This window comes from Acanthopagrus latus, chromosome 22 (assembly GCF_904848185.1).
Source record: "Acanthopagrus latus isolate v.2019 chromosome 22, fAcaLat1.1, whole genome shotgun sequence".
Lineage (NCBI taxonomy): Eukaryota > Metazoa > Chordata > Actinopteri > Spariformes > Sparidae > Acanthopagrus > Acanthopagrus latus.
Window position 1 is genome coordinate 17,850,893 of NC_051060.1, and position 25,542 is coordinate 17,876,434.

At 41.7% G+C, this 25,542-nt stretch overlaps 3 protein-coding genes across 9 annotated transcripts; 1 reads left to right on the forward strand and 2 right to left on the reverse strand.

The window, feature by feature from the left end:
• Window positions 1-559: 559 nt before the first annotated feature.
• Window positions 560-7,101, reverse strand: fam167ab (family with sequence similarity 167 member Ab). Of its 3 annotated transcripts, XM_037087491.1 has the most exons (5): window positions 6,889-7,101; window positions 3,365-3,533; window positions 2,948-3,067; window positions 2,514-2,855; window positions 560-1,366 (listed from the first exon to the last, which is right to left on the reverse strand). In XM_037087491.1, the coding sequence occupies exons 3-5, from the start codon at window positions 3,020-3,022 to the stop codon at window positions 1,103-1,105; spliced, it is 681 nt and encodes a 226-aa protein (XP_036943386.1). In that variant the 5' UTR covers window positions 3,023-3,067; window positions 3,365-3,533; window positions 6,889-7,101; the 3' UTR covers window positions 560-1,102. The 3 variants fall into 3 exon arrangements, with proteins under 3 accessions (XP_036943386.1, XP_036943384.1, XP_036943387.1); XM_037087489.1 differs by lacking the exon at window positions 3,365-3,533 and having other exon boundaries at window positions 6,889-7,100; XM_037087492.1 differs by lacking the exon at window positions 3,365-3,533 and having other exon boundaries at window positions 2,514-3,067.
• Window positions 7,102-7,780: 679 nt separating this feature from the next.
• Window positions 7,781-15,905, reverse strand: lca5 (lebercilin LCA5). 4 transcript variants are annotated; one of them, XM_037086661.1, is made up of 11 exons: window positions 15,767-15,905; window positions 14,859-15,000; window positions 13,726-13,839; window positions 13,160-13,575; window positions 12,608-12,849; window positions 12,181-12,486; window positions 11,742-11,879; window positions 10,025-10,121; window positions 9,793-9,929; window positions 9,510-9,696; window positions 7,781-9,435 (listed from the first exon to the last, which is right to left on the reverse strand). In XM_037086661.1, the coding sequence occupies exons 3-11, from the start codon at window positions 13,728-13,730 to the stop codon at window positions 8,540-8,542; spliced, it is 2,424 nt and encodes an 807-aa protein (XP_036942556.1). In that variant the 5' UTR covers window positions 13,731-13,839; window positions 14,859-15,000; window positions 15,767-15,905; the 3' UTR covers window positions 7,781-8,539. The 4 variants fall into 4 exon arrangements, with proteins under 4 accessions (XP_036942556.1, XP_036942558.1, XP_036942557.1 ...); XM_037086663.1 differs by lacking the exon at window positions 15,767-15,905 and adding an exon at window positions 15,549-15,760; XM_037086662.1 differs by lacking the exon at window positions 15,767-15,905 and adding an exon at window positions 15,413-15,760.
• sh3bgrl2 (SH3 domain binding glutamate-rich protein like 2) lies at window positions 15,799-24,528 on the forward strand. 2 transcript variants are annotated; one of them, XM_037086667.1, is made up of 4 exons: window positions 15,799-15,898; window positions 21,448-21,633; window positions 22,856-22,936; window positions 23,672-24,528. In XM_037086667.1, the coding sequence occupies exons 1-4, from the start codon at window positions 15,896-15,898 to the stop codon at window positions 23,684-23,686; spliced, it is 285 nt and encodes a 94-aa protein (XP_036942562.1). In that variant the 5' UTR covers window positions 15,799-15,895; the 3' UTR covers window positions 23,687-24,528. The 2 variants fall into 2 exon arrangements, with proteins under 2 accessions (XP_036942562.1, XP_036942561.1); XM_037086666.1 differs by lacking the exon at window positions 15,799-15,898 and adding an exon at window positions 16,961-17,240.
• The last annotated feature ends 1,014 nt before the right edge of the window (window positions 24,529-25,542 follow it).

Genomic DNA, 25,542 nt, shown 5'->3' on the forward strand with positions numbered 1-25,542 from the left:
TTCAGTGGTTGCTCTGTTGTTGTGAAAAAACAGATTTTGTGTGTGAGAGAGCCTGAAAGATGTTATTATATTCACATTGTAGTATAGAGTATCTGGGCCACAAGGAGGAGCGTCTTAAACCCTTAAAAGTCCTTTTTCCTGTTGCATGCTTTGTGCACTGGGGCTGTAACTAACTCCAATTTCTCATGCTCACATTTCAAATGCAGACCCCACAGCCCAGAGAAAATTAGTGAGGCCAAGGGTTCCTCTAATGACATATCTCATCAGTACAGGAGGCTCATAACAAGATCCACATAATCCTGTCATTTGGTCAAGATGGGTCGTAATTCAATGTTTATCCATGAAACTAAACCTTGTTTTTACTTCAAACAGACAATTCCATCTCTGTTACTTTCAGATCACAATTGGAGCATGAAAAGGACAAAGCTCTAACAAAGAGTTACATGCATCCTGCCTTATAAGAAGCAGATTTAAAACCAACTTGGGTAACTTGAAAAAAAAATCATTACAAAGAATGAATCATTTTCTTCATATTCTACAACAAAAGCAATGGTACTACTATGGATTATGTTCATTTATCAATATTAAGGCATATTTTTAAAAAGCAGAGACATTTAGATTAAGACAACATGGAATAAAATGTATGCCATTATAAAAAAATATATTGACATTTTTAATCTCTGCTTGGAGACAGAAACCACAAAAGTCTCACCAAACAACTTGAGAGTTTGAAAACTGCAATTCTTTTGTTTCAAGTCACAATAGCCCACAGGTTTAAAATCATCTATGGTTATAAGACAGAGAGGTTTCTGTATACAGCTGCCCTATAGTTTAGTGGCAAAAACACTTTATATGTACCTTCTACACTCAAATTATTCTTTCTAAATAATATACATTACTTAATTCGCTCCCTTCGATTACAGGGACTGTAAAACAGTGTTTACATCGAGGTTCATCCTCACATCATTGTGGTCAAGCGCTAAATGCACAAGAGTCCACCACTATCTGACATATGGCCGTGGCTGGCATGTTGCACTGGAGCAAACATAGTAACATAGCAAACACAGGCTGTTTTGTCGTTAGGAATCTCTGACTGTAGCTACTAGCAGAGCGAGAAGCGGCGCGAGTTAATGTTCATCTTGGTGACGCCGATGAGCCTCAGCGGGGCCGAGAGGCCCAGCCCCGGGGTGACCGGACATTCGCACAGCAGGTCCGACAGCTCATCCCGCTCTTCAATCCCAAAGGTGGCGTCATTGAGCATCCGTCGGTGCAGGTGGCACGTCTGCTCTATCTTCAACTTGTTGATGTCGCTACGGAGTCGCATGAGCTGCCTGGCCAGGTGCTGGTCCTGCAGGCGCATGTCGGTCTGTTGGAGAGAGACAAGATACAGCACTGCTTAAGTGATTAATAATCTTTCTTTCAACCACATCTAATGGCCTTGTTCAGTGGATGGAGTTGTTAAGTAGTTGATGATGTTGAGATGGTTGAACTGATAGCATGTTATGTAAGTAAGGAATTTTAATCATGCGATGACAGGTGTTTGGATATAATGATACATACTAAACCATCTCCATGACACTTGAGCAACTCCAGTTGTGGAGGAAGGTCATGAGATGTGATTGAACACTTTGGAGAGAATAACCAAGTTGTGTAAAGAATTTTAAAGCTAATTGTTAGCTTCATTTTTGCCATGAGAGTGGTATCGATCTCCTTGTCCAGTCTTTGGCAACAAAGTAAGCTTACTTCTCAAATAGTTTAACTATTCCTCTCCAAACATTTTTTTGTTCCATGCTTCAGTGTTTTAAGTATGAGTTGACATCTATTTACACTTGGTTCCTGATCTAGATTCCCAGGAGGTCCATGCATTCAGTCCTCATTGTGAAGCAAAATCTAAAGAGCAAACTCACAGTGGGACACTGACAAACAAGTTTCTCATCGTAAGTGCTCTCTGTTTTGTCTCTTTCATGTCCACTGTCCGTGTGCAAAACTCCGTGCAAGGATTATTCTCATCTCTCAGGTCCACTGTCTTTTTTGGCTATGATTCTGCCTCTGACGGTGCCTCTTTGCGTGCTCTTGTCCAGGCTTATGGACCGTGGGTGAATGTGCATTGAACAGAGTAAAAGTGATTACACTTGCAGAAACTATGTAACAGATGTCTGATGCAATTGCCGGGGCCCCAATCAATCTCACTCAATGATGTGAATGGGATTCTTCTGGCCAGTAATTGAACATTGTGTCCATTGATTCATTCTAATCAGCTAAGTAGCAGGAAGTTGTTTCTCAATCTGGCTTTTAACTGGAAAATTAAAAAGCTCTTCAAATCAAAAGTGTGATTCCAAGCAGGTCCTTGAATCTCAAGCATCTGATTTAAATAGGGCCTGCCAATGGCTGCATGAACAAAACAAAACAAATTATATCAGAGATCCTAAACTTATAGTAAAACTTTTAACTTAAAATCTCCATTTTTCAAAGATAGATGATTCATTTGTTTTCGAATTTAAACAATGTCTCACCAGTTCTCTCCTCAGCCAACTGAGAGCTTCATCGATGTTCCCAAATCCTTTCAGTACGCCCGAGGGCAACTTGCATTGAATCCTCTCAGAGTTCACTACCGTCTCTTTGGGCATGACTGCTTGCCCTTCAGGCTCAACGTGGATCGGGCCTTTTCCACTTCCTGTCTCCCTGAAGCTTTCCGTCTCAAGCCGGGCTTTCCACTCCAGGTAAGACGGTCTCCTGGTTTCCAGTCTTAATTTCTCAGTCAAGGCCTTTAAGTTCATCAGGTGGTCATCTGTTGGCAAATCCACGTCTTCCCCACATTCTGCTTCCTCGAGGACACAAGCTGGGTCCACCATGATCTGAGGAGCAGAGGTTACGTCCATCTTTAACGTGGTGAAGAGAAAATATCCCTAAAAATGTGTCAGAGTAAAAATAGATATCTGCTCTTCACTGGTGGCCTCGCAGTAATGTGGTCATGTCCTTCCTGTATCCACTTTCTCTGCTCTTTATCAGCAAAGTTGATCATCAAAGGACTTCCGATGGATCCAGTGGAGTTTTGAAGGCAGGTGATCTTTAAAGATGTAGAGAAGAGATGACGTAAGTTAGGAAACATTTTCTGACTGTATCACCAGCCATCATATTAAAATAAAAGGAGATAAAAATTAACATGGCATATAACGAAAAGGCTACACCTCAACTTTGTTATGATTCCAGCTCAGTTGTGTAACAGGATAGATTTAATCTCAGGAAGACTGAATTAAAAGTAAAAGGTCTGTGTTCTCCTTCCTCCTGTAAACTGATTTAGATTGAGCATTGGGCTTCTCACATATCTAATAACACAGACACATACTGAGAGGTAAACACCTACAGGATTTCCATTTGACGGGAACAAATTGTTTCCATAGCAGCGACACCAGGACTGTCAATGAATCAGCAATTTTACGCCTCCTGTCCTCAGGGCTTCACCGACCTGAGGTGTCAGACGACTGGCGGTGGGGTATGATGGCTGATAGTGTTGCTCTTTTACAGGAAGCCCTCTATTTGCAGCCAAAAACATATGTCATGATAATACATGTTTCACAAATTACTTAAAGGGGCCGTAACATTATTGCATATTCAAGGAGCTCTCGTAAGACGTGTTCACCTCTCTCTTTTATCAACAAAATTGCATTTTGTGCATTTTGTCACTGTGTTCAGCTAAATGCTAGCATAGGCATGCTGGCAAGGACAGTCACACTGACCATCATAGTGTGTTAGTGTGCATGGCTACATCTGCTAATTAGCACAGAATACATCGTATGGCTGGGGCTGAAGTCAATGTCATCAGTTTTGCAGGTACATTAGTTCACAAACAAAAAGAAAAATTAGCTCTTATCAAGTTTCACACTATTATTTCAATAATTATTAAGATTTATATCTTAAAACCGTGTCACAGTTGTGCTAAGCTTATAGAGGAAAATTACATAGATTAAAAGGTTAAAGTTCAAGGTTGTACAATGAAATTTAAGCTGAAGTCCTTTTATGCTACATGAGACAAAAAACAAACTTTTGTATAGGTGAGTGAGAGATCAGGAGTCTACCAGCCTGAGGAAAGAAGCTGCTCCATAGTCTGGTGGTACGGCAGCAGATAGTTCTGTATCTTTTGCCAGACAGCAGCAGGGTGAACAGACTGTGGCTGGGGTGGGTGTTTAGTACCCTGAGTAAATTAGTAAAGTTAGTGGGATTCTTCATCTGATGATCATGAACCAGTTTTTTAGTCCACCCAGCAAGATACATCTGAGTGAGGATAGAGGCCAACAGGAAGGAGTTGACTGAATAAAGTCACAAACTAAATCTTTAATACAGCCTCTTAGATGATATAGCAAACACACACATAATAACAGCTGCAGTTACAGGAGACTTTAAGCCCAGTGTACTCTTCCACAGTATCCAAGCACTCAATAAGTGGTTAGCGCTCAGTTATTCCATAATGGGCACAGCAGACCAGCAGTGAAGTCATTGTATCTAATGATAGGCTTGGTCGTTCTGCAAGGTAAAATAGACCTCTCGCTGTGAAGAATAGCTGACTTGTGGGAATGGATCCACTCCTTATTCTATAAAGGAATCAGTGTGTTTCCCTGGAGACCACATTGTTACAGGAGACCAATGAAGGAGGATGAAAATCCATACCACATGCATTTTTAAAGAGTTTGTAAAGACACTGTATCTCCAGGACGGTAGTGATTTACACTGTGAACAGGAACTGCAGAGCTAAGAGTTTTAGAAAAAGCTGAGGAAAAGTGAGTGTGCAAATACGTGATTAAACATAATAAACTGTGATCACAATTATGCAGAATTAAAGAGTTTAATATCATAGCAGCAAAAACCAGCCTCCTTCATAATTTAAGAGGCACTTCTGGTGACCTCAGCCACTTCTGAATAGACCAGCAGGAAATATTTCTGTAAAGGAAGCCAAAATTTACATCCTGAATATCAAATGCACAAACGCTGACAAATCTTGGGAGGAAAGAGACTGTTTATCCCCATTATCCAACTGGCATATCACCAAACATCACCCATACATTCTTCTGGTTTCAAGGCACTAGGATTTGACCGCTCAGCAACATTCAGATGAGGTGATGCCACATTGGTAGAATTTATTCGGTGGTGTTGGATTATAAGACGCCAAAACCTGGTCTGGTTTATGAAGTCTGGCTCTCCTATCTGGAACATGAAGTCTACATAACAAACACGTCTGCAGAATAACGAATCGGCTTTAGTGTTAATCTCTCCAATCTATAACACAACACACCTCTGAGTCATTTCCATTCAAAGGTGTTAAATTTCAAGATGGGGGGGGGGGGTTATGTGCTGATACACAGCGCTGTATATGAGAACATGAGCATTACTATCCATAGAAACTATCATCAGGCTCAAAAGTCGACTCAAAGCGATGAGCAGCAGGACACCAAAGCTATTCATACAAGGAAACACCCAATTACTGTGGCATATTGGAGTCCTTGTTATGGCAACAGAAACTCAATCAAACAGCCCGTGGTTCAAATAATACCACATTAAAAACCTAAGTAAATAAGAGGTAAGGAAGAAAAAAGTTATAAAGCCTATCAGTAGTGACAGGTGTTCATTAATGGTTGTTTATGTTCAGAAAGATGGAAGATGGAAGAAAAATCCCATTTATAGAGGCTGAGATACTACTTTAATTAAATCACAATATACCTGAAGTAGTACTTTGATGCTATAACACATGTAGAGTAAAGAAACTACTGTGCCTGAGAAAGTACTTCCATATTCTAACTTAGGTAACAGTAGCAAACTTGGTAGAAATACTCTGTTACAAGAGAAAGTCCTACATGAAATGTTAAGTGAAAATAGAGAAGTATTAGCATCAAAATAATATTTTAAGTAACAAAAAGTGTATAGTGTGTATGCCAACATCCAGGTATCCAAATACTTCCATTTTCTGTTCTTTTATACTTTCACTCCACTATGTTTTGGAGACACATACTGACAGAAATACATTCATTAAATAACTTCAGTTCCTGGTAACCTTTCAGATTACATGCTGCATCAGAGTCAACTTGCATGTTTAAATTAACTTCTTTTAATGACAATTCAAAGGAAAAAGCTGATTCCAATTATTGGAAAAATGCTGAAACCAGAGTATACAGCATACATGTAAACACATGTCTAATCTACTTTTACCTGCTCCTTCAATACTTAAGTACATTTAATATTAGACACTTAAATACTTTTACTCAAGTCCTATTTGTATGAGTGACTTTCACCTTCACCGAGGAAGTATTTTAACAGGATATCTTTACTTTTACCCAAGTAGCCTATGACTTTTGGTTATACAACACTAACAGAGTTTGCTGAATGGCTAGATTTCATCTGCAGTCGCTTCACCTTGGCATCCTAGAGTCAAAACAAGTTAAAAGACAATATATATAGTTTATTTTGTTTTATTAAACCTGTACTTAAGTAAGCTAAAGTACTCCAGTGAATGTACCTATTTACTTCTTTATTCACTGATAAAAACACAAACAATATGAGCCTGCTACCTTTCCACTATATAATTTATGTAGTAACAACAATTTAACTTCAGCCCATTTAAGGGGACAGGTCAGAATATAAAGTTGTGCTCAAGTTAACCAACTTAATATTTTTGTTCATTTAAGCAAAGCTTTTTAACGTAAGGGCAAAGACATCGGTGTCTTTAAGTCACAGCCTAGCATGAATTCTGTGTAAAAATGATAAAACATTTAGGCTAACGTTCAACATAACGTCACGCACGGATAACCCGAGTGATGCTGACGTTCATTTTAACCTCCTCGTCCTGCTGCCAGGTGAGACTCTACCTGCGTCATTTAAATATGCGTGCGGCTCGTCTACCTTTTTGAGACTTCAAGCTGCTGGAGTCCAAACTTGTAGTCAGCCACCCCTGAAGCCGAGCAGCCGCATCAGTCCGGCGACCATCTCGACACCAGTTCCCGTGTCTGTCCCTCAGCGGCTCCGCGGTCCGCTTGTTTTTGAGCAGGGGAGCTACCGCGAGGACGGGGCGGGGCGGAGCGGCTGCGTCAGGTTCTGGTTGCCGGGAGACGCCCCAGGAATCCCTATCAGACTTCCCGCCACATGAATATTAATGAGGGCGCAGCACGGACTGGTCACCGGGCAACAGCTTCGCTCTCACGTCTCATTTATTTTCATTCAAGCCAAAATACATCACATTCACTTTATTCAAACAGCACAAGTGGGGCAATACGTAGAAAACGTGAAATATTCCAAAATGCAGGCTGATTAAACCACAAAGTGTTCACTGGTGACACATTTAAATCCCTTATGAAAGGGATAATAATGAATTCTGCCAGAATAAATACAAATAGCTCTTCAAAAATGGACGTATCAAAAAATACAAAAAATCTAACTATTTTACAGCTTATATCAGCCTTGTGCCACGTTGGGAGATGCTGAGTCGAAGAACACCAAAAAATACAGACAAGCTGCAGATAGAAATACAGATAGAAATAGAGAATTCTGTACCCTATATATATGTATATGTATATATATATATATATATATATATATATATATATATATATATATATATATATATATATATATATATATATATATATATATATACCCACATAGATAGATAGATAGATAGATAGATAGATAGATAGAGAGAGAGAGCCACAGGTGTCCTAGCAACGCTCCTGTATTGGCCCTCAAACATGCGAGTCAAATAGTAACAGTTTTAGTTTGTGAAAATACAACTTACATCTATGCTTCAAATGTCCTTTAATAACTTATTTAGCAACATGTGCTCACAGGGCATTAACCTTGACAATTAAGTTTTATTATAAATGCTTTTAAAAAATAACCCGTTTTACATAATTTGTCACACATTCAGCGACTGATGTTTGATTGTCATATTGCTTCGTCATACATTCATATAGCATCAATCACCCAAATGTCGAATAAAACCTACTCAAATACTGATACCCGAAGTAAAGCAGGATTCAAAACTATTATTACTGAACCAATATGGCAATGCGCTAAAATATCCAATGCAAAAACGTGACTTGCAGCCAGAGTTAATGTAATGCTTGCACCACTATAAATTGGATACATTTTATGGGCTTTAGTGTTGCGGCCCTGCTATCCTTCTTCTGAAAGATAAACTACCAGTCATATTCTACCACAAAAACTGGAAAGCAACCTGAGGAACCTTTTCAAATTTAGCAAGTGCAAACCAGTACAAGCCATAGTCGACACAAAACTTGTGAGTATACCTACCATTAAAACAGATCAAAGGTTAAACATTTCTATATCACCAGTTACAGCGACACTGACAACTATCTATCATCCATGTGTCAACACACATGCACCTGAATGCATCACAGTCACTTAAAATTAATGTCCTACATGATGAAACATTTAAAAGACAGCAACACGTTTTATAATTTATTACTTAGAATTTATGAACCATGTTCATCACGCAGTCTCTTTTTGAGATTAATGTCTTTAATATAAATTAATTTCACAAAGTCAGTTCCTCTATGTCATCATCAAATGAGTGGATGGCACGGATGGCAGGTCTGCTGTCTGCTACCTGTAGGGTGTTCAGGGAGGATGTAGGAGGAGAGGAAGACCCTGAGTTGAAGCTGAGCAGTTCTCCCCTTCTAGAACGCACTCCATTGGTAGAGGGAGGACTGTTCAGGATCTCCATCGTATTGGAGGTGCTAAGACTATCCCCAGCAGGTGTGGCCAGGGTACCAAATAGCTGCTGCATGAGGGCAGACTTCTTGTCCTTCCCCGCTCCTCTTTCTGCCTCCTTTTCTTTCTCCGTGCCAACCCCTCTGAGGCTAAAAACACCTATTGCTTCTAACGCAGAGTCCCTGTCCTCGGTGGGCGGAGGTGGAGGGAAGCCTGAACCTCGGGAGGCTGAATTTCCAAAAGAAGGCGCGTAACTTCCGAATGCCAAGTCGTCATTGGAGACCTGGGAGCGAAGCGCTCTCCTCCCCAGTCCTGTTGTAACAGCTCCACCCTCTATGCCTGATCTTCTCCTTCCACCTTCCCTGCTTCCGGCACCACTGTGCAAACTGGCTGATTCTTCTGATTCTGTCAGGTTTAAAATGGAAGAGTTCCTCTGCTCGGGAAGACGAGGAGAAGAATGGTTACTCTGGCCCTTACTGGACTCAGAAGACATGGTGTCCTGGGTTCCTTGGTTCTGACGGTCTATTTCAAGCATCTTAGCCAGCAGCTGTTCCTTTTTGCGATGCGCTTCCTCTGCTGCTTGCTGATTGGCCAGAACATCATGGTTCCACTTCCTCACCTCTTCCAGGACATGGCCAGGCTTCCTGATATTCTCTTCCTCCTGGTTTAAGAAGGAACTTGTCCTCTTTCTGTCTTCTTCCTCCTTCTCTTTCTCCCGGCCTGTGGACAGAACATAAGCCATTACTTTTTTATGCCTTTTACTAATTTTATATATGTATGTATACTCTTTTTACCATTTCTGAGTCTTTTTGCCTTCTCCTCAAGCACATTTAGCTCCTGGTTGAGTTGTGGTTTCTCCTTGTTCTCCTTCACCAGTTCGCTTTCCTTGTCTCTTTCTTTTTCCCCATCAGTCATCTTCTGCTGTTCCCACTTTAGATGCCCGTCTTCTGTTTCTGCCCCTCTGTCCTCTTGGTTACGCTCCTTTCAACATAAATTGTTTGAGAGAAAGAGGCTTGAGAAACAACGAGAGAGGAGGAAGTGTGGATGAGAGGGTAAAGTACAGTTGCTTCTTTGTACCTTGAGTGACAGGTATTCATCAGGTGCCTGTTCACTGTATCCGTTTGCATCGGTGATGGCAGGTGGAGGTGTGGGGAAATCCAGACTAGATGGCCTGTCTGTCGTCAGTGCTGTCTTGGCACTGTTCCTGCTGAGGGCTATAGGTGAGAGATTATATATAAAAGTCCAAACCATGACCAGGAAGTATATACAGCACATAAATTATGAAGAGGCACCAATAGTTAGGCCTTACCTTTTCGCTTTGTACCACTATCAGCATCTTTTCTTAGTGGTGGTTTCATCATGCGGTTGGCATAGATGTTCTTGGCATCTAGTTCTCTCTCCTTCTCCTGATAGTAAATTAAATCATCAAATTACTAAATAAAATGACTGATTTGGGATAATCTGAGTAGACAACTCAGCAAAATGTATTAAAATGATATTCTGGTGTAAGTTTAATCCATGGTCTAAACCACCATGAAACTGTGTTAGACTAATTCTCGAGAGATCAAGTTAGCAGACCGCTAGTTTTATCAACCTCAGAAATTACTGCATGACAACAATACACTGCAGTAAATGGATCGAAATATAAACCGCCACCAAGAAGCCACAAATAATGCTCAGAACAGCACCAAACTTCAGCAACAGTACAAATAGGGTCTCAGCACATAGTCCGGGGCATCTAACCTCCACTAGCTTAGCTGGATTTCTATTGTGGAGGCTAAAAACAGATTCCAGCTCTCCCCCATAAGCTTCCGGGTCGGGGAAGTCCTGACGCAATGATTACCGAGTGCGGTTAGAAATGCTCAATTCCGTTCTTTTCCCTGTCCGCTCTTGATAATAACTGTTATAAACTGGCAGGTAAGACACATATGAACTTTGATTGATTTTACATGGAGTCATAATCATACATTTTCATCCATGAGCCACGGAACTCTACTGCACTCGGTATTGACTCGTTGGGACTTCCGGTCAACAGGAAGCTGCTGCAGAAGAGTGGTAAATTTTGTCAGCTTTTCAGTAGAAATCCAGCCAAGCTAGTGAAGTTTTAATGCCCCCGACTATGTGCCGAGACCCTATCTGTACTGTTGCTGAAGTTTGATGCTGTTCTGAGCATTATTTGTGGCTTTTTGGTGGCGGTTTATATTTGGATCCATTTACTGCAGTGTATTGTTGTTGTGCGTCGTTTCTAAGGTTGATAAAACTCTGTAAATTAGCGGTCTGCTAACTTGATCTCTCGAGAGGGAGTCTAACACAGTTTCACGGTGTGTTAGACCATGGATTAAATTTACACCAGGATATCCCTTTAAAAAATGCAGATTAATGCAGAAATGTTAGACAACATATTAGAGGTAAGATCTTTAGCCCGAGCCCGAGCCCGAGCCCGACCCGGCCCGAAATTCGGGTCGGGTCGGGCCTAAAATGTCAATCATTACGTTCGGGTCGGGTCGGGTCGGGTTTGGGCTTCTCTCTCGCTGACTTTTTTTTAAATAAATATATGTTTATAAAAATGTATACTAAAATGATGTGTGGATACTAAACTAAGGAATACTTGTTGTAAATAAATAATTTGGATAAAACAGAGAAGGCGGCGCTGTAAGGTAATTGCTATATAACTACTACTTAACAGGAGGCGCAGAGCAAGAGCACGCTTTGCGCACGGCTTTGCGGACATTTCGTGAACGTAAAATACTATGGGATAAATTGAAATTTCGGGTTTGCTTCGGGCTCGGGCCTGCAAATCAAGTTAATTGGTCGGGCTCGGGCTGGGTCGGGCTTTAATGCCTGCGGGCCTGGGTCGGGTCGGGCTGGATTTTTTAGGCCCGATCTTACCTCTACAACATATCTTCAAGTAAATTATTATATATATATATATATATATATATATATATATATATATATATATATATATATATATATATATATATATATATATATATATATATATATATATATATATATATATGGACCTTGAGTTTGTTGGTCAGTCGATCCAGTTCCTCTTGCAGAGTCCTGATCTCCTCCTGGGCGCCCACGGTCTTCTTCCTCTCTGCAGCCAGCTGCCTCTGGTAACTGCTGTTGCTCAGCTCCAAGCCACGCTCCAGCTCCTTCAAATACATACAGGACAACAAATGCATTTTCCAAATGCTGCATGACAAAAGGAACTCAAATCTAATGATGTGCTTTAAGGATGCCAGAATACATGCACACAAATGAGTGCGTATATAGCTTACTGCCCATAAGTGATTGTTAAGCGAGCCATGGAATAGCCTTGTAAATTAGACATCTATCATTTGTCAAATGTATAAGCTACATTTCAAAAAGATCAGAGGAAAGATCATGTGCAGGAATAGTCTACTGTAGGAACTGAGTTTTGTGATAACTACAAGGAATCTAAAAGTAATTTACCTTGATCTTTCGTTCTGCCTCTTGGGCCCGTGTCTTCTCTTCCTCCAGCCTGCTGCTTAGCTCGTCTCTGGTGGCCAACTCTCGCTGGTCAACCAGCTTCTTCAGCCGCGCTATGGTCGCCCGACTCCTTTGCAGCTGCTCGTCACTGTCCTTCAACCGTCGCTCGGCTGCCCGTTCCCGCTCTTGAGTGCGCCTCAACCGCTCACGCAGCACTTGGGTTTCATTGGAATGGCGTGCCAGTAGCTGAGAAATCTCACTCTCGGTGTCGTCGTAGCGCTGCAGGGCTTTCTCTTGACGCACCTGAAGCTGCAGCGTGGAAAAGCAGTAATTCCACTTTATGATGCCACAAGTGTTTCAAAGAATCTGACGATAAAAGACCATGTAATTTGCTTTAAACTTAACTACTTAACTAGATGGTTAGGCATACCTGTCTGAGAACTCGATTCTCCTTCTGCAGCTCGTCAGTGCGCTGTTGCAGCTCAGCAAGTGAGTTGCGCAATTCATTGATCTTTAGCAGGCGGGCTGAGAGCATCCTCTTGGTGACCAGGTCCAAGTCTTTAGGCGGTGTGGACTCCTTGCTTTGGGAACGCACTCCCCTGCGTTGCTGCTGGGTCAGGGGTTGGCCACCTGGACGCTGTGGGCGAGAAACACCTCGACGCCCCACACCACCTGCAAGACAGAGGAACACACATGATGTTGAAATAATTTCAAAGGAATGACAATAAACACTTTTACATGGATAAGTGCACCAGGAGAGGTGAAATCAATTAAATTTGAAAAAAAGAAAAACTTTAATTAAAACATAATTAGTGTGGAAGTTCAGGGTACAAAACTGCTTATAAAAATCTTAATCCAATCTTAATGACCATGTTAAAATCTGCCTTACACTGCCATCACCTGGACAGTACAGGGAATTTAAAAACTAGGGGTAATGATAAATTGTATTTATCTGTCCATTCACACATCCTTCATTACACACCTGTCTTATAGAAGGGGATGTTAGAAGCCTTCTTTGCCCTGATCCCCCTCTGAGGCGTTGGAGATGGAGTCCGGGACTGGGAGTAGGGTGAGAGCGATCTGTCTGAAGGAGACTCATTCTCGTAATCGTCAGAGTAATAAGAGCGACTACTTCTCCGTCCCTCTCCATCTGATATCTGGTCCCGATCCGGATCAGGATGCCACGTTCTTGTTTTTGATCTACCCTCAGCGACGTCTTCCTTTTCCTCCTCATCCCTGATCTTGTCCCAGTTGCTCCTTTTTTGTTTTTGGATGGACGAGTCACAAGAATCTTTCCTTGTACTCCGCAGCGACTGGCGACTTCGATCGACATCCCGGTTGTCTTCATAAGGGTCAGTTTTGTTTTCTGGTTCCATGTTGTCACTTTGAGAACAAACGCTGCATTGGACTTAAACACAAAAATGAGGAAAAAGTTTAAAAAAAAAATGTTTTATGAGTAATGGTTTAAAAATAACACAGACTTACTTGTACAGAATATACCTTACCTGATTTAACAGACTTATATTAAAAGTCCACTGATAAACTGACCTCATCGTAGGTATTGAGCAACCAAGATGAAATTCTCAAAGTTAATCCGAAACGGTAATAAGAAGCAAGGCCAACGGGTTTCTCTCAGGTTTTCCGTATTGTCTGCCTTGGTCACTAAGCGACAACACACATGAGGTGGAATTTTCCATGAGGCTGAATGATGTATGATATCACTAGTCCACACTACTGCTGCTACATACAAAATGCTAGACTGCCCCCATCTGTCCAGGTGACTTATTAAACAGCAAGACTGTTATCTTTGACTGCAATAACGTGCGCATACAAAATACAGAAGAAGAGGGGAAAAATATGAAGTGACTGTTGATGTAGACATGTTGCTGCATGTTTATGATAGATATGATATTTGTTGTGTATACTGCTGCATGGTTTTCCATACCATATTATTTTCTGACTGTATCTGTATCTACCATTATGTAAGTCTTCATATTACGAGCCTAAATGGTACATATTTTTAGTTTTTCTAGATTAGTCAGATCCTTCATCTCCACATAAAACAAAAGCAAAAAACAAAACAAAAATGTCCAGCACCTCCAGATATTATTTGCCATTGTTTGTAAGGGATCAAACAACCTTGAGTCACTTGATTATTACTGAGGGGCCTCTGCGCTCCTTAAAGATTGTGTTAATGACATGGTCGTGCCCTCAACTTGCTCTTTTATCAACCCTGACAATAACAGAATCACTTGATGGACACGTATCTATGGTAACAGCAGTACACACACCAGCAACAGCATCATCAGCATAAACAGAAAAGGGCCTGATCACCGGTCAAGCAGGGCAGAAATGTCCTACACCCGAACACAAAACTGTTTTTTGTTTGTTTTGTTTTTCAGCTATAAATGTTTAACTATCCCTAATTAATTTCACGCAGAGACTGTAAATCATGTCATGTCTCCTCTAACCACTAGCAAGAAATACATACTAAAAATACAGTTAAGTGATATAAATTTCAAATGTCTTCGATGACAAAAAAATATAATATTTAAACGAATTAACATTATCTTCTACTCAAACGAATTAAATAAACTATTAGACGAATGAGTAACATATCAAATCCGATCTACAGGAAAATAAACCTAAATGCACAGTAGTAACCGGTATTTAGCACTTACCACAAAGGCTACATTATATCCCCATCATCTCCGTGGCCGTCATCACATCTTCTGCTTCATCGAGCTCATGTCTGTCTGTCTCCTGTGGCTCCTGATAACGATTATTTGCTGAGTGAATATACTCAGTCGGGCGACAAGCTCCCTGGTGAAAGCAGATGTACACACAGATGAGTGTTATCAAGGGCTTCCTGTAGTGGAATAACATGCTGGCTTCCCCGGCCTGCTGTGAGTGACACGAACAGATTGGATTAAAATGGACCGTCTGCTGTTGACAGGTGCATTGTTGTCAAGACTGCCCTCCATGTAGCTGAAGGCAACAAAATGAAGCTAGCACCCTAGCAACCACATCTTAATGGGCCCTTTACTCAAATGCAGCACTATCAATTAGACGTGGATAAGAGAGAAGAGTGGTTGACTCTCCTGATACCATTTCAGCCTATTGACATTAGCAAAAATTAACGTTAGCCTTTAACGGGTTGTTGGAAGCTAACGTTGAAAGAGGACTGATATATTGGTGATAGCTTACTGTGCTAGCATAGCAAAAAAAAACCTACCATCAACAGGTGGGGGTTGCGTTTAAGCCAAACCGCTTTATGTCTGCTGGCACCAACCTGTCCGTTTGCCGCATTTACTACTTTACACCCTCCCGGCGTTGTCTGCTTTACGTTTAACTCTGTAGCAACCAGTTACCTGCTCCTTGTGTAGACTCCATCGGCTAACGTTAGCCACACAGCTTTAACTACTCGCAAGCTAGCATGAACTTTGACGCTAGCTAACTTAGCAACCGTTACTTAGATATATAGGGACATAACATTAGTCGTCCGCCCTTGTCGAAAACAGTATCGTTTCAAATGCGCCACTCTGTAATTATCCACGAAGATAAATCAAGAAGAAGGAGTAATCCTGACCGTTAGGGGCGTCCAGACACTATTTTTTTTTTTTTCGTCCACGCCTTCAGGAGCCAGTCGTACCGCTGACGCTGTACCATGGCAACCGCAGCACCCCTTGCAGTACCACCGTAACGCCAGCGTGGCGCTATGGTGCGTGTTGACAAATAAATATATACTGTATGTTTTTCAGTAGATAATAGATTTATGCATACCGCATATTTGCTTTGTTGCATATACTATTGTTGCTTTGCCATCTGATATGTAGGATATTATGGCCAGTCAAAGGTTGTTGAGATCAGTCAATAAGACTTAATTTGAATAACACTTTTCATACAAACAAATTAAAACAAAGTGCTTCACAGCAACCAATAAACCGAGGAGGAGGTGATCATGAATATCACGAGTTATCATTAATAACATTCATAAACAAAATACTGACAAACATTAAATACATACATAGATGGATAAATAGATAAAGCTCAGTTAAAATCCAGATTGAAAAGGTATGTAATTAAATGATGCCTAACCATGGCTCCGTCACTTCAGCAGCAGCATATGCAGACTTCACCAGAAACTTAATCGTTTGTGCTGCTGTGCGTCCAAACACTATTTTGTGTAGCCCAATAACAGAAAATGTTTGGAAAATGTGATCTCCAACAAGATTACAATCTGGATCAAAATACGTACAGTAATAAACAGTAAAGGGGTACAAAATCAGATGTATTAATTAATTAATTCATTTATATGTTAAGTGCACACAAACTGGTTGAGCCCTACCGTCATTCACCAAATTTAAGTGAAATCAGACAAAAAAAAAGTGATTTAAAAAGTGATTTAAAATGTCTAATTTTTTTTTTAATGCTGCGAGCATCCTCAGAACTACATTTCCCTGCTCTCAGCTACCTTTTTCGTGTTACCTGCGTCAAGTTTTCGGATATAATCACAGTCGAACTCCAAGGAAAGGATTTTCAAAATAAAAGGAGTAACTTGTGACACCAAAACGATGTGTTAATTAATAAAACTGTATTTTTTTAATTAGACCAAATACTATATTATTATGCTTGGTTAAAAAGATATGGAGAAAACAAGATTTACATGGGACGTGTACGTTTAGAAAATGATAAACCTTATTTGTATTTAGATCACCGTCGTTTGTTGTTTTTATTGTGAAAACCATGACCGGAAGTGTAGTGCTTATTATGGTGCGTGGTTGCTGTGTGGGTCGCTGAGCGCCACACAGAGCAGCGGAGAGACGCTCGCACGCTGTTTTATTATCATGCCTCAGTTTAAATGCTGGGGACGCGTGTCTCCTCTCGTCTGAAACGCGGCCCCGCAGGTTTGAAGTCTCTTCTCGTGAGTTTGGGGGAAAAAAACAAACAAAAACAAAACGAGACTCGCTGCACACAAACACTTTTGTTTGTCGACTCGTGCGCATTTGGGATTAAAAATGGTCATCAAGGTTTACATCGCCTCCTCGTCTGGCTCTGTCGCGGTGAGTGTTTTTTTTTTGTTGTTGTTGTTTTTTTTTATCGCGTTGACAGTTGCGTGTTTAAAAAGCAGAGATATTGCAAAATGTGGACATGCTCGAGCAATCCTATAATCGTATTATAATGAGCATTATGTAACTGTGAAAGTAGTCAGCATCATTCAAGACGGGGAGGCAGGTCACACATCAGCACGCTGCAGTTGCACATTTTTTAAGTGGCAGGGTGGATTTTCTCATTTTTACTGAATCCCACCTGAGTTGCATCTCCTTTTTATTTTGCAGGAGCCGAATAGATGACACATTAATGTAAAAACAAAAACAAAAACAAAACACATGTCCTTCCTACAGGTGGAACAAAGTGCATGCATAGTGTGCAAACATGCCTCATTTGCATTATCCAAGGATGTTTCTGGGGTGGACGAAATAACAGGAACACCTCATGGCTTTAGAGAGGTTCGCAGTCATAATCAGTAAGAATGATGCTTACTTAAAAAAAAAAAAGAAAAAAAAGAACAGGGCCTTGTTTGAATCAAGCTTTCATCACTGGAACAATGTTTTTTTGTGTGTGTGTTTTGAGATGTTCCTTGTGTTCGTTCCCTGTGCAATTCTAGGGAGGGGTTCTTACAATCTGAGCAGCTGAGGAGCCAACTAACTCCAAACACACGAGACTGATGTCAGTGTAATTCAGTGAGTGCTCAGTCGATTTAACAGAACATTTCAGCCTCCAGCATACAGTGAAAATAATAGCTGGTTGCAGCCTCAGTCCTTGTTGCCCCTTTTGGGAAATAACAGGCCCCGTACCATTGAGTCCACCCAGCTGATATTAAGTTTGAGCAGAAAATCATCAAACAACACTCCGGCGCGAATGCTTCGAGCCTTAGGTAATGGCAAAAATGAGTAATATATTTATTTTATCGCGCTCCGGCCCCTAGAAGAGGGCAGCACAATCTCTGAGCGTTTACAAAGGAGTTATTTTTAATCCTATGACACATACATTCAAAACACACAGACTCCCTTTCTCTCTCTCTCTCTCTCTCACACACACACACACACACACACACACACACACACACACACAAGCACAGTCAGGCACGCCTGGATGGGTCTCACCATTTGGGTCAGTTATGCGAGCGCGGAGGCTCATGTGAATGTGATTCACTCTGAATGCGTTTGAATTGAGTTACAAGTGATCGAATGAAGAGGGAGAAGGTGCGGCTGGATCCCCCCTCAGCTGACAGAAAGTGAAAGGGATGGGTTCGCGTGAAAGAAGGAAAGAAAGAAAGACAGACAGAGAGAGAGAGAGAGAGAGAGAGAGAGAGAGAGAGAGAGACTCTCCAGGGGAGTGAGACTGAGGCGGTGGAGGAGAATAATTATGTGTGACGGTCAGGAGCTGAAATCTAGAAAATAGACATGCCTGACATGAGCGTTAAAAAAGGCAGACTCATGGAGAAAGTACCAATCAAACCACTACTGCGTCCTTATGAAAATGAGCAGTTCGCAGTTCTCAGCTCAACAAGGGCGGATTAGTGGGGCGGAAATCATCGCTACAGAATGAATGAAGTGCAAATTAGGTTATCCCCCCTCCTCCTCCTCAGAGGATATGTATCAGGGTTGGCCTCATCAGACTGTTTGTCCAAGTCCTAATGGCTTGATAATGATCCTAAATGTAGTTAGAAATCCCCCCCGCTATGTATCCCCACATTATCTGATCCAAGAGTGATTACATCAGAATCAACAATCAAATAATTGAAATGAACCATTCTGACAATCAAACAAGGGTCATTTTTTAAGATTTAGAGGAGACCTATCGTGCATTCTTGTTTTTCATTTCCTTCAGTGTTTTACAGGTTCCTGTGGAGGTAAAAGGTCTTGAAAGTTAAAAAGGTCAAAGTCTGCGCCGACTGGAGCTCCTCTCTCCCACAGAAAACACTGCTCCTGTCACACAATTTATGCCTGTATACGCAGCACAAGTGAAGCTAAGTGGTAGCTGAAAACACGACAGAGCTGACACGGTGAGCGATCGGTGTCTCAGGCGTGTGCGAGCTGAGCAATCGGAGCAGACTGGAGCGAGGTTTTAAAGGAGCAGCAGAGCGTCTCAGACAGAAGGGGGGATTCATTTCCTGTGTATGAGAGAAGTGATGTGTTTTTGGAGCGTTAAAGCATGTTAACCTATTAGAGTCAAATGATGAACCTGACAATGAAGACAACATGTCTCCTTTAAAGTTCCCACTCGTAAGAAAAGCAGATTTTAGGGTGGGGGTGGTGGCAGCCAGCCCAACTCACAATCCCAGTGCACCACTCAAAAAGAAACTTTTCTTACAAATGTGATGTTTTTGTTTCTATATTTATCTATTTTTGGGCTGTAAATAAAACAAAACACTGGTCATCTTGGGCTTTGGAAATAAATACTTTTAACCATTTCGGGACATATTATGGACCAAACAACTAATGGTTCAGTCGAGGAAATGACTGACATGTTAAGCGATAATAGAATTGCTGCCAGCCTCACTGCCAGCTACAACAAATCAGCAAATTTCTTGTTGATCAGGATGAACGCAATTCATGTGTTTTTTGTTGTTTTTTTTTTTAAATTTTCATTACATTTCCTCTCTCTGTCCGCGGATTAGTCTTAACCTCCAGTTAATCCCCACATTTCAGAACGTGCTCACAAACAATGCATGCATACTCATATACTGTGATGAGTATTTGGATGTCTTTAATCCTACATGCACACACACACATACATGGACCACAAAAAATCTGAACTCACCCGTCCTCTGACACACACTCTCCTTCACCCTCACCGGGGGGAACCTCTTTCATTATTTAGACTCACGCTGCCTGTCTGTGAGCACAGAGGGGAAGGTCGTATCATTTTATATGGAAGCCAGCGATGTGACACACGGTACAGATGAGAAAATAACATTCCTTGTGGAGTTTCAACCTTCGACCGGAACAAACAGGCAATCAGTATGCTTGAAATGAATTTGTTTAGCTGTTGGCGTCCAGATAAAGCTGTTTTGGTAGACAGGCTGTGTGTCCAGAACAATCCCTTACTGTCTTTAAGGTAAAACAATAGCTCCATTGTGGCCTTTAGCATCATTAAGATAATGGACACATTATTATTTTTGTCTTCTCGATCAAAGGCAGAATAACTAGAGAGATGCTTTCAGGATACTGGATAATAAATGATAGTGTTCAGCCACAAATTAAGCCTCTGTTTATAGTAGTCCACACTGCTTGCCCTGAATAATCAGCCCCTTTTGTGATGTTAATGAACACTCAGTGCATACATAGATGTAATACAAGGTAGCTGTGAATGAGAAATTAATGAAAAAAAGGCACAAAACAAAACTGTTTGTCGAACATCAGGACGGAGTGGAGAAAGACGCTCGCTCACAGTGGCCGGTCTGAGACATATGGACTGTGTCTCCGTGTCTAATTTGTTTGTGACCTCCTCCTTCCGTGGGAGTTCTTCTGTCTTCTAAAATTATCCTTGGACTTTTTTTTTCTCCTTTTTTTTCTCTCAGCATTCACAAACACTGTCATGCAGTTTTTTGTTTTTTTTTCACTCGCTCACAGAGCCTCCCAGTGCACACGGGACAATACCACAGGGAGCTGTTGCATCCGTCCCACTGACCAAAGATGGGAAAGGAAACACGAAACATCCCGATTCATTACTTTTGAGAGTATCACGAAAACAAGATGGTTATTAATAGTTCATTTTCAGTCGATAACCTCACAAAAACTCCTCTTGATGCGATAAAAGGTTGTAGCGTACTGTATAGGAAAAAATTATGTCAGCTTTCCGGTTTCAAGGCTAAGCTCTTCCACTAATCAATAATCCTTCTTAATGTCCCTGTTACTAAAGGAGTCCCTGTGCAATGAATACATACACTCCACATGTGTGTGTGAGAGTGGTTTGATGGGTGTCAGCTTACGGTTTGTTATTGCAGGAACAGCAGACCGAGACAGGGTGAATGTCTCACACACACACACACACACACACACACACACACACACACACACACACACGGTCTAGTGTCCAGCTGTGCTTCATTTACACACGTGCACACATGAGGCAACATGAGATTATGTCTTCATGAATACTGTTGACTTTCTTTCTTTTTAATGTAATTTAACGTCAGCCATCTCTCCAACTCCAACCCTCCCCCACCCTGCCTTGTTTCTTTCTTTCTTTTATTCGTCATAGGTAAAGAAGCACCAGCAAGCAGTGGTGGGCTTCCTGGAGGCCAATCGAATCAGCTTCCAGGAAGTAGACATCACCATGCTGGAGGAGCAGAGGCTCTGGATGTACCGTAACATCCCCAGAGACAAGCAGCCGGAGAAGGGCAACCCGCTGCCTCCGCAGATCTTCAATGAGGATCGCTACTGTGGGGTACGATGGAGATTTGTTACTGTTTTGAATGAGAAACTGTCCCTTAGGTAGTTCCATACAGCACACTGTTGTTGGAGCATTTGTTCATTAAAGGTACAATATGAAGTTTTGTCACTGATTCTCCTAAATTTGCATCACGTGTTCTTAACGATGACAAGCGCGTCGGTGCCAACAGATGTACCGCCCACTGCAGTCTTGCGGTCTAAACATCTGCATCATGTCCCCCTGTCTTCATCACTAGCAGTTACAAAAGATGGGTGACACCACAATATCTTCCAAAATGTCTACTTTTAGTTTGGCCCATCTGTTGGTGTGGAGGGAAAGGGGGGCTTTATACTGCAGCCAGCCACCAGGGGGCGATCAGTATGAGTTGGCCTCACTTTAGGGGGGCTGTCATCTCATCCATTGCTATACTGTATATATTCACTGGTGCCCTCTGAACATCATGACGCAATATGAGACACAAACTTAATTAAAACATTGATCTGAGGCAACACTGGAACCCCTTAAAATCACAGCCACCACCTCCACCTCCGCCACCCATGTTCTTACTGTAGATATGAAGGTGGGGATTGAGGGGGCGGACTGCTAAATGGGACTTCAACCACATTGTTAAGAAGTGTAAAATAAGTTTTTACCAGCTGAGAACAAAACATAGTCATCGGTCCGTTAGCTACGGCAGCCCTTCAAGCTAACTCAAGCTGATAGTGGATGAATGTTTGCCACCAAGTTTGAATGAGTCACACTGTAAACATTTTACAGGAAGAGCAGAAAGAGGTGTTGATGCCTTTGTGTTAGCTGCATTTAGAATCAAACAAACATGATACAACCGAACGGTCAACACAGGGTGATAGGATTAGGGTTAGAATTTATTTCAAAAAGTGGAAGCCGTGAGATTTAGGTTCTTATATACGTGGTTCAGCCAACTATTCCGGAGAATGAGTTTGATCGGTTAGTGCTTGCCAGTTTATGTCCTCCTGCTTTGCGAGCTTCTCTGTAATCCTGTCGTAATCCAGTTTCATGGATGGGGCAGATTATCTGCTCTGCCTGCCGTCACCACTCTCACTGGCCAAGGTAATCCAACACTACGCTGCAGTGTCACAGTGATTTATATTAAAAGCAGCAATGTTTTGGAGGGATGTTTACAACCATCTTTCAAATTTGTAGAGATTATGTAACACTCAACATCCTCTTTTTTTTTTTTTTTGTCCTCCTCCCTCAGGACTATGAAGACTTCTTCCAGTCGAAGGAGAACAACACTGTGTTTACATTCCTTGGGCTCAGCTCCCAGCCGTCAGTGAAAGTAAGAGAGAGTCTATGAACACTGAACGCATGCATTCAGATCCAGAAACAAACGGCCATCCCTGTGGTATAAATCAGCGAGGTTTGCTGCCAGTCCCGACTTCCTCAAACACTAAACATGGCAACGTGTCTCCACAGTGCTGGATCAGCAGCTCTAGTTTCTGCAAGATGAAACATTTTCGTTGCAACTTATTGTAATTTCATGCACATCAGCTTTTTGTGGTGGAGGGAAAAAAAGAGAAGTCCTCTTATGTGTAGCCGGATCCTCCCCTAAATCTGCATGTGCTGCTGATGTCTCTTAGAAAATCGAGATAATCATTACTCTTACAAAAACCACTGTTCGAATTGTGAATTTGATCAGGAAAATGAATCAACACTCTGTAGAATATCTCACATCTTCAGCTTAGGACTGGGTAACGTCGGCGTCTCTTAGCTGAAAACAGAAATCACGGTGACCAGTAGAAGATCCAATTGTCAAGCATCAAATTACCATTTATCACAGAAGAGTAGTTATTGAATTTTCCCCCCGGTCCATCCTTTCACTGTCCCTCTCCGAGACATTGATTGGATAACTGAGTTAAAAGAGATCTGATTATGAATGAACCAGCAGGGCTACGCAGATGGATTGAGTCTGGAATGTTCAGCAGAGAAGTCCGGCTGTGCAGCATACTGTACAACGTGCTTCAGACAGACGATACTTATTCAGTCCCTGTTCCCTTTTTCTGTTCATCTCTAGGATTCTGAGTCGTAGCCTTGAGCCCAGCTGCTGGTATGTGACATCCAGGGACCCTCCAAATACGAGGAGAAAACCCTGCATCCCCTCCTGTCCCTGCGTCCGTTCCTTCTGCTCTGATGCCACCGTGTTGCCAAACATCCGACCCAGTGGATTCCACCCTGTACGACCTCTCCTGACCTGAGGAATCAACATTCCACCATCACATCCAAGAAGTGGTCTTGACTCTCGCAGAGTTGGATGAACTCTATAACGGATGCTTTTGTGTTTCCCGTATTAATCTTTAACACATTGTGACAAACACTGTCAGTAGCATAAAATGCTGTGCAAGCTAGAAGACAATGTAGCAGCTTCTGCATAATTCGCTTTAGGTCAACCTACAACGCAAGTTGACAGGGAAGAAATGATCAGGCACAAGTCACCTGAACACACACCTATACTGTGTGTGTGTGTGCACGCCTTAGTGTGGATGTGTGTATCCGTCTCAATCAGCAGATGTTAATGAAGGCCGCGTCAAGTGAGGGGCCCTGAGAGGCAGCACTTGACGCAACCTGAAACAACCCGAGGCCTCTAGCCATCACGTCCGGCGGTGCGTGTGTTTGTGTGTGAGGGTGACACTACAGCTTATCACAAAGCAGAAGAGACCAAATGCTAAGCATCCTAAAACATATGCATAAAGAACATACGTCATATCATTGCTAGCATTCGTGCTAAGTTTGTAGTCACCGCGGTCAAATAAAACAGACTTTGCTCTTATACCGTTCCACTGCCAAACTAACCTGATTGAAGGACAAGGTTGGTGTTATTTGATACTGCCTATTTCTTATTGTCTACAGATCCAATAAAAAAACTGAAGTCAACAACGTGTAAGTCTGTCTCTCAGCCCTACTGTAATCCTACCATAGACTGTATAAAACTTGAACATAGTCTCATAGGTTTCTGAAGAGCCACTGTGAGGTTCAGTGAGGTGTCTTCAGCCTCAGTGCCTCACTCTGCCAAACTCAGTCCTAATGAAAAATGGGAAAGCAACCAATTTGGTCTCTAGTGATGTTTTTCTTACAGCTGCAGTCTGGTGTCTGTCAGATTGAGTCAAGCACTACAGCGCCCAGGTTCATTATCGTGAAGGGGCACATCACATGGTACACAAAGTCACCTGTACAGATGGCATGAACAGGGAAATGAAGGTACAGTCACCAAAAGGGTTTTTTTTTGTACAGAGCTGTAAACATGGGCATTTTTTATGTGGGAGTCTATGGGAATCCAACGTCCATGAAGTTAATTTCTGGTATTTTCATGGAATTTGTTGACAGTGTGATTAATGTAGATCACCGCCACCTTTCTTCTTTAATCAAGACTGCTGCAGACAAAACACGCTTACAGTCAACTCTTGGTTCACCAGTTTTTATTGTATGTTCTCTCTCTCACTAACACCAGCACACAGCATCCTTATTAAATTATCATGGGTGGGTGGTTCACCGCCTCCTTTATGTTCACACATGAAGGACACACACAAACAGATATGCCCTCGCTCGCCATTCCTCCATGAATGTTGTGCCATCATGTGAAAGTATATGTCATTTTTTAAAATCACGTTGGGGGACGTCATACTCTATGTATGTCTGTCATTGACCACACTGAAGACATTCCTGTTTCGCAGAGCTGTATCCCCATTTGTTTTCAAATCATGTGATGACTTTTTTGTGATTTTTATTTTTTTGTTAATTGGATACCAACAAGCCTGTTTTGGGCCACAAACTGACTAAATGTACAGCTGCTGCACTCCTCTGCCTGTGACTGTTTTGTGTTGAGAATCACACTGATGACACTATTCTGCATTTGTATGTGACACAAGGAGGAAGTCTACGTTAAGGGGT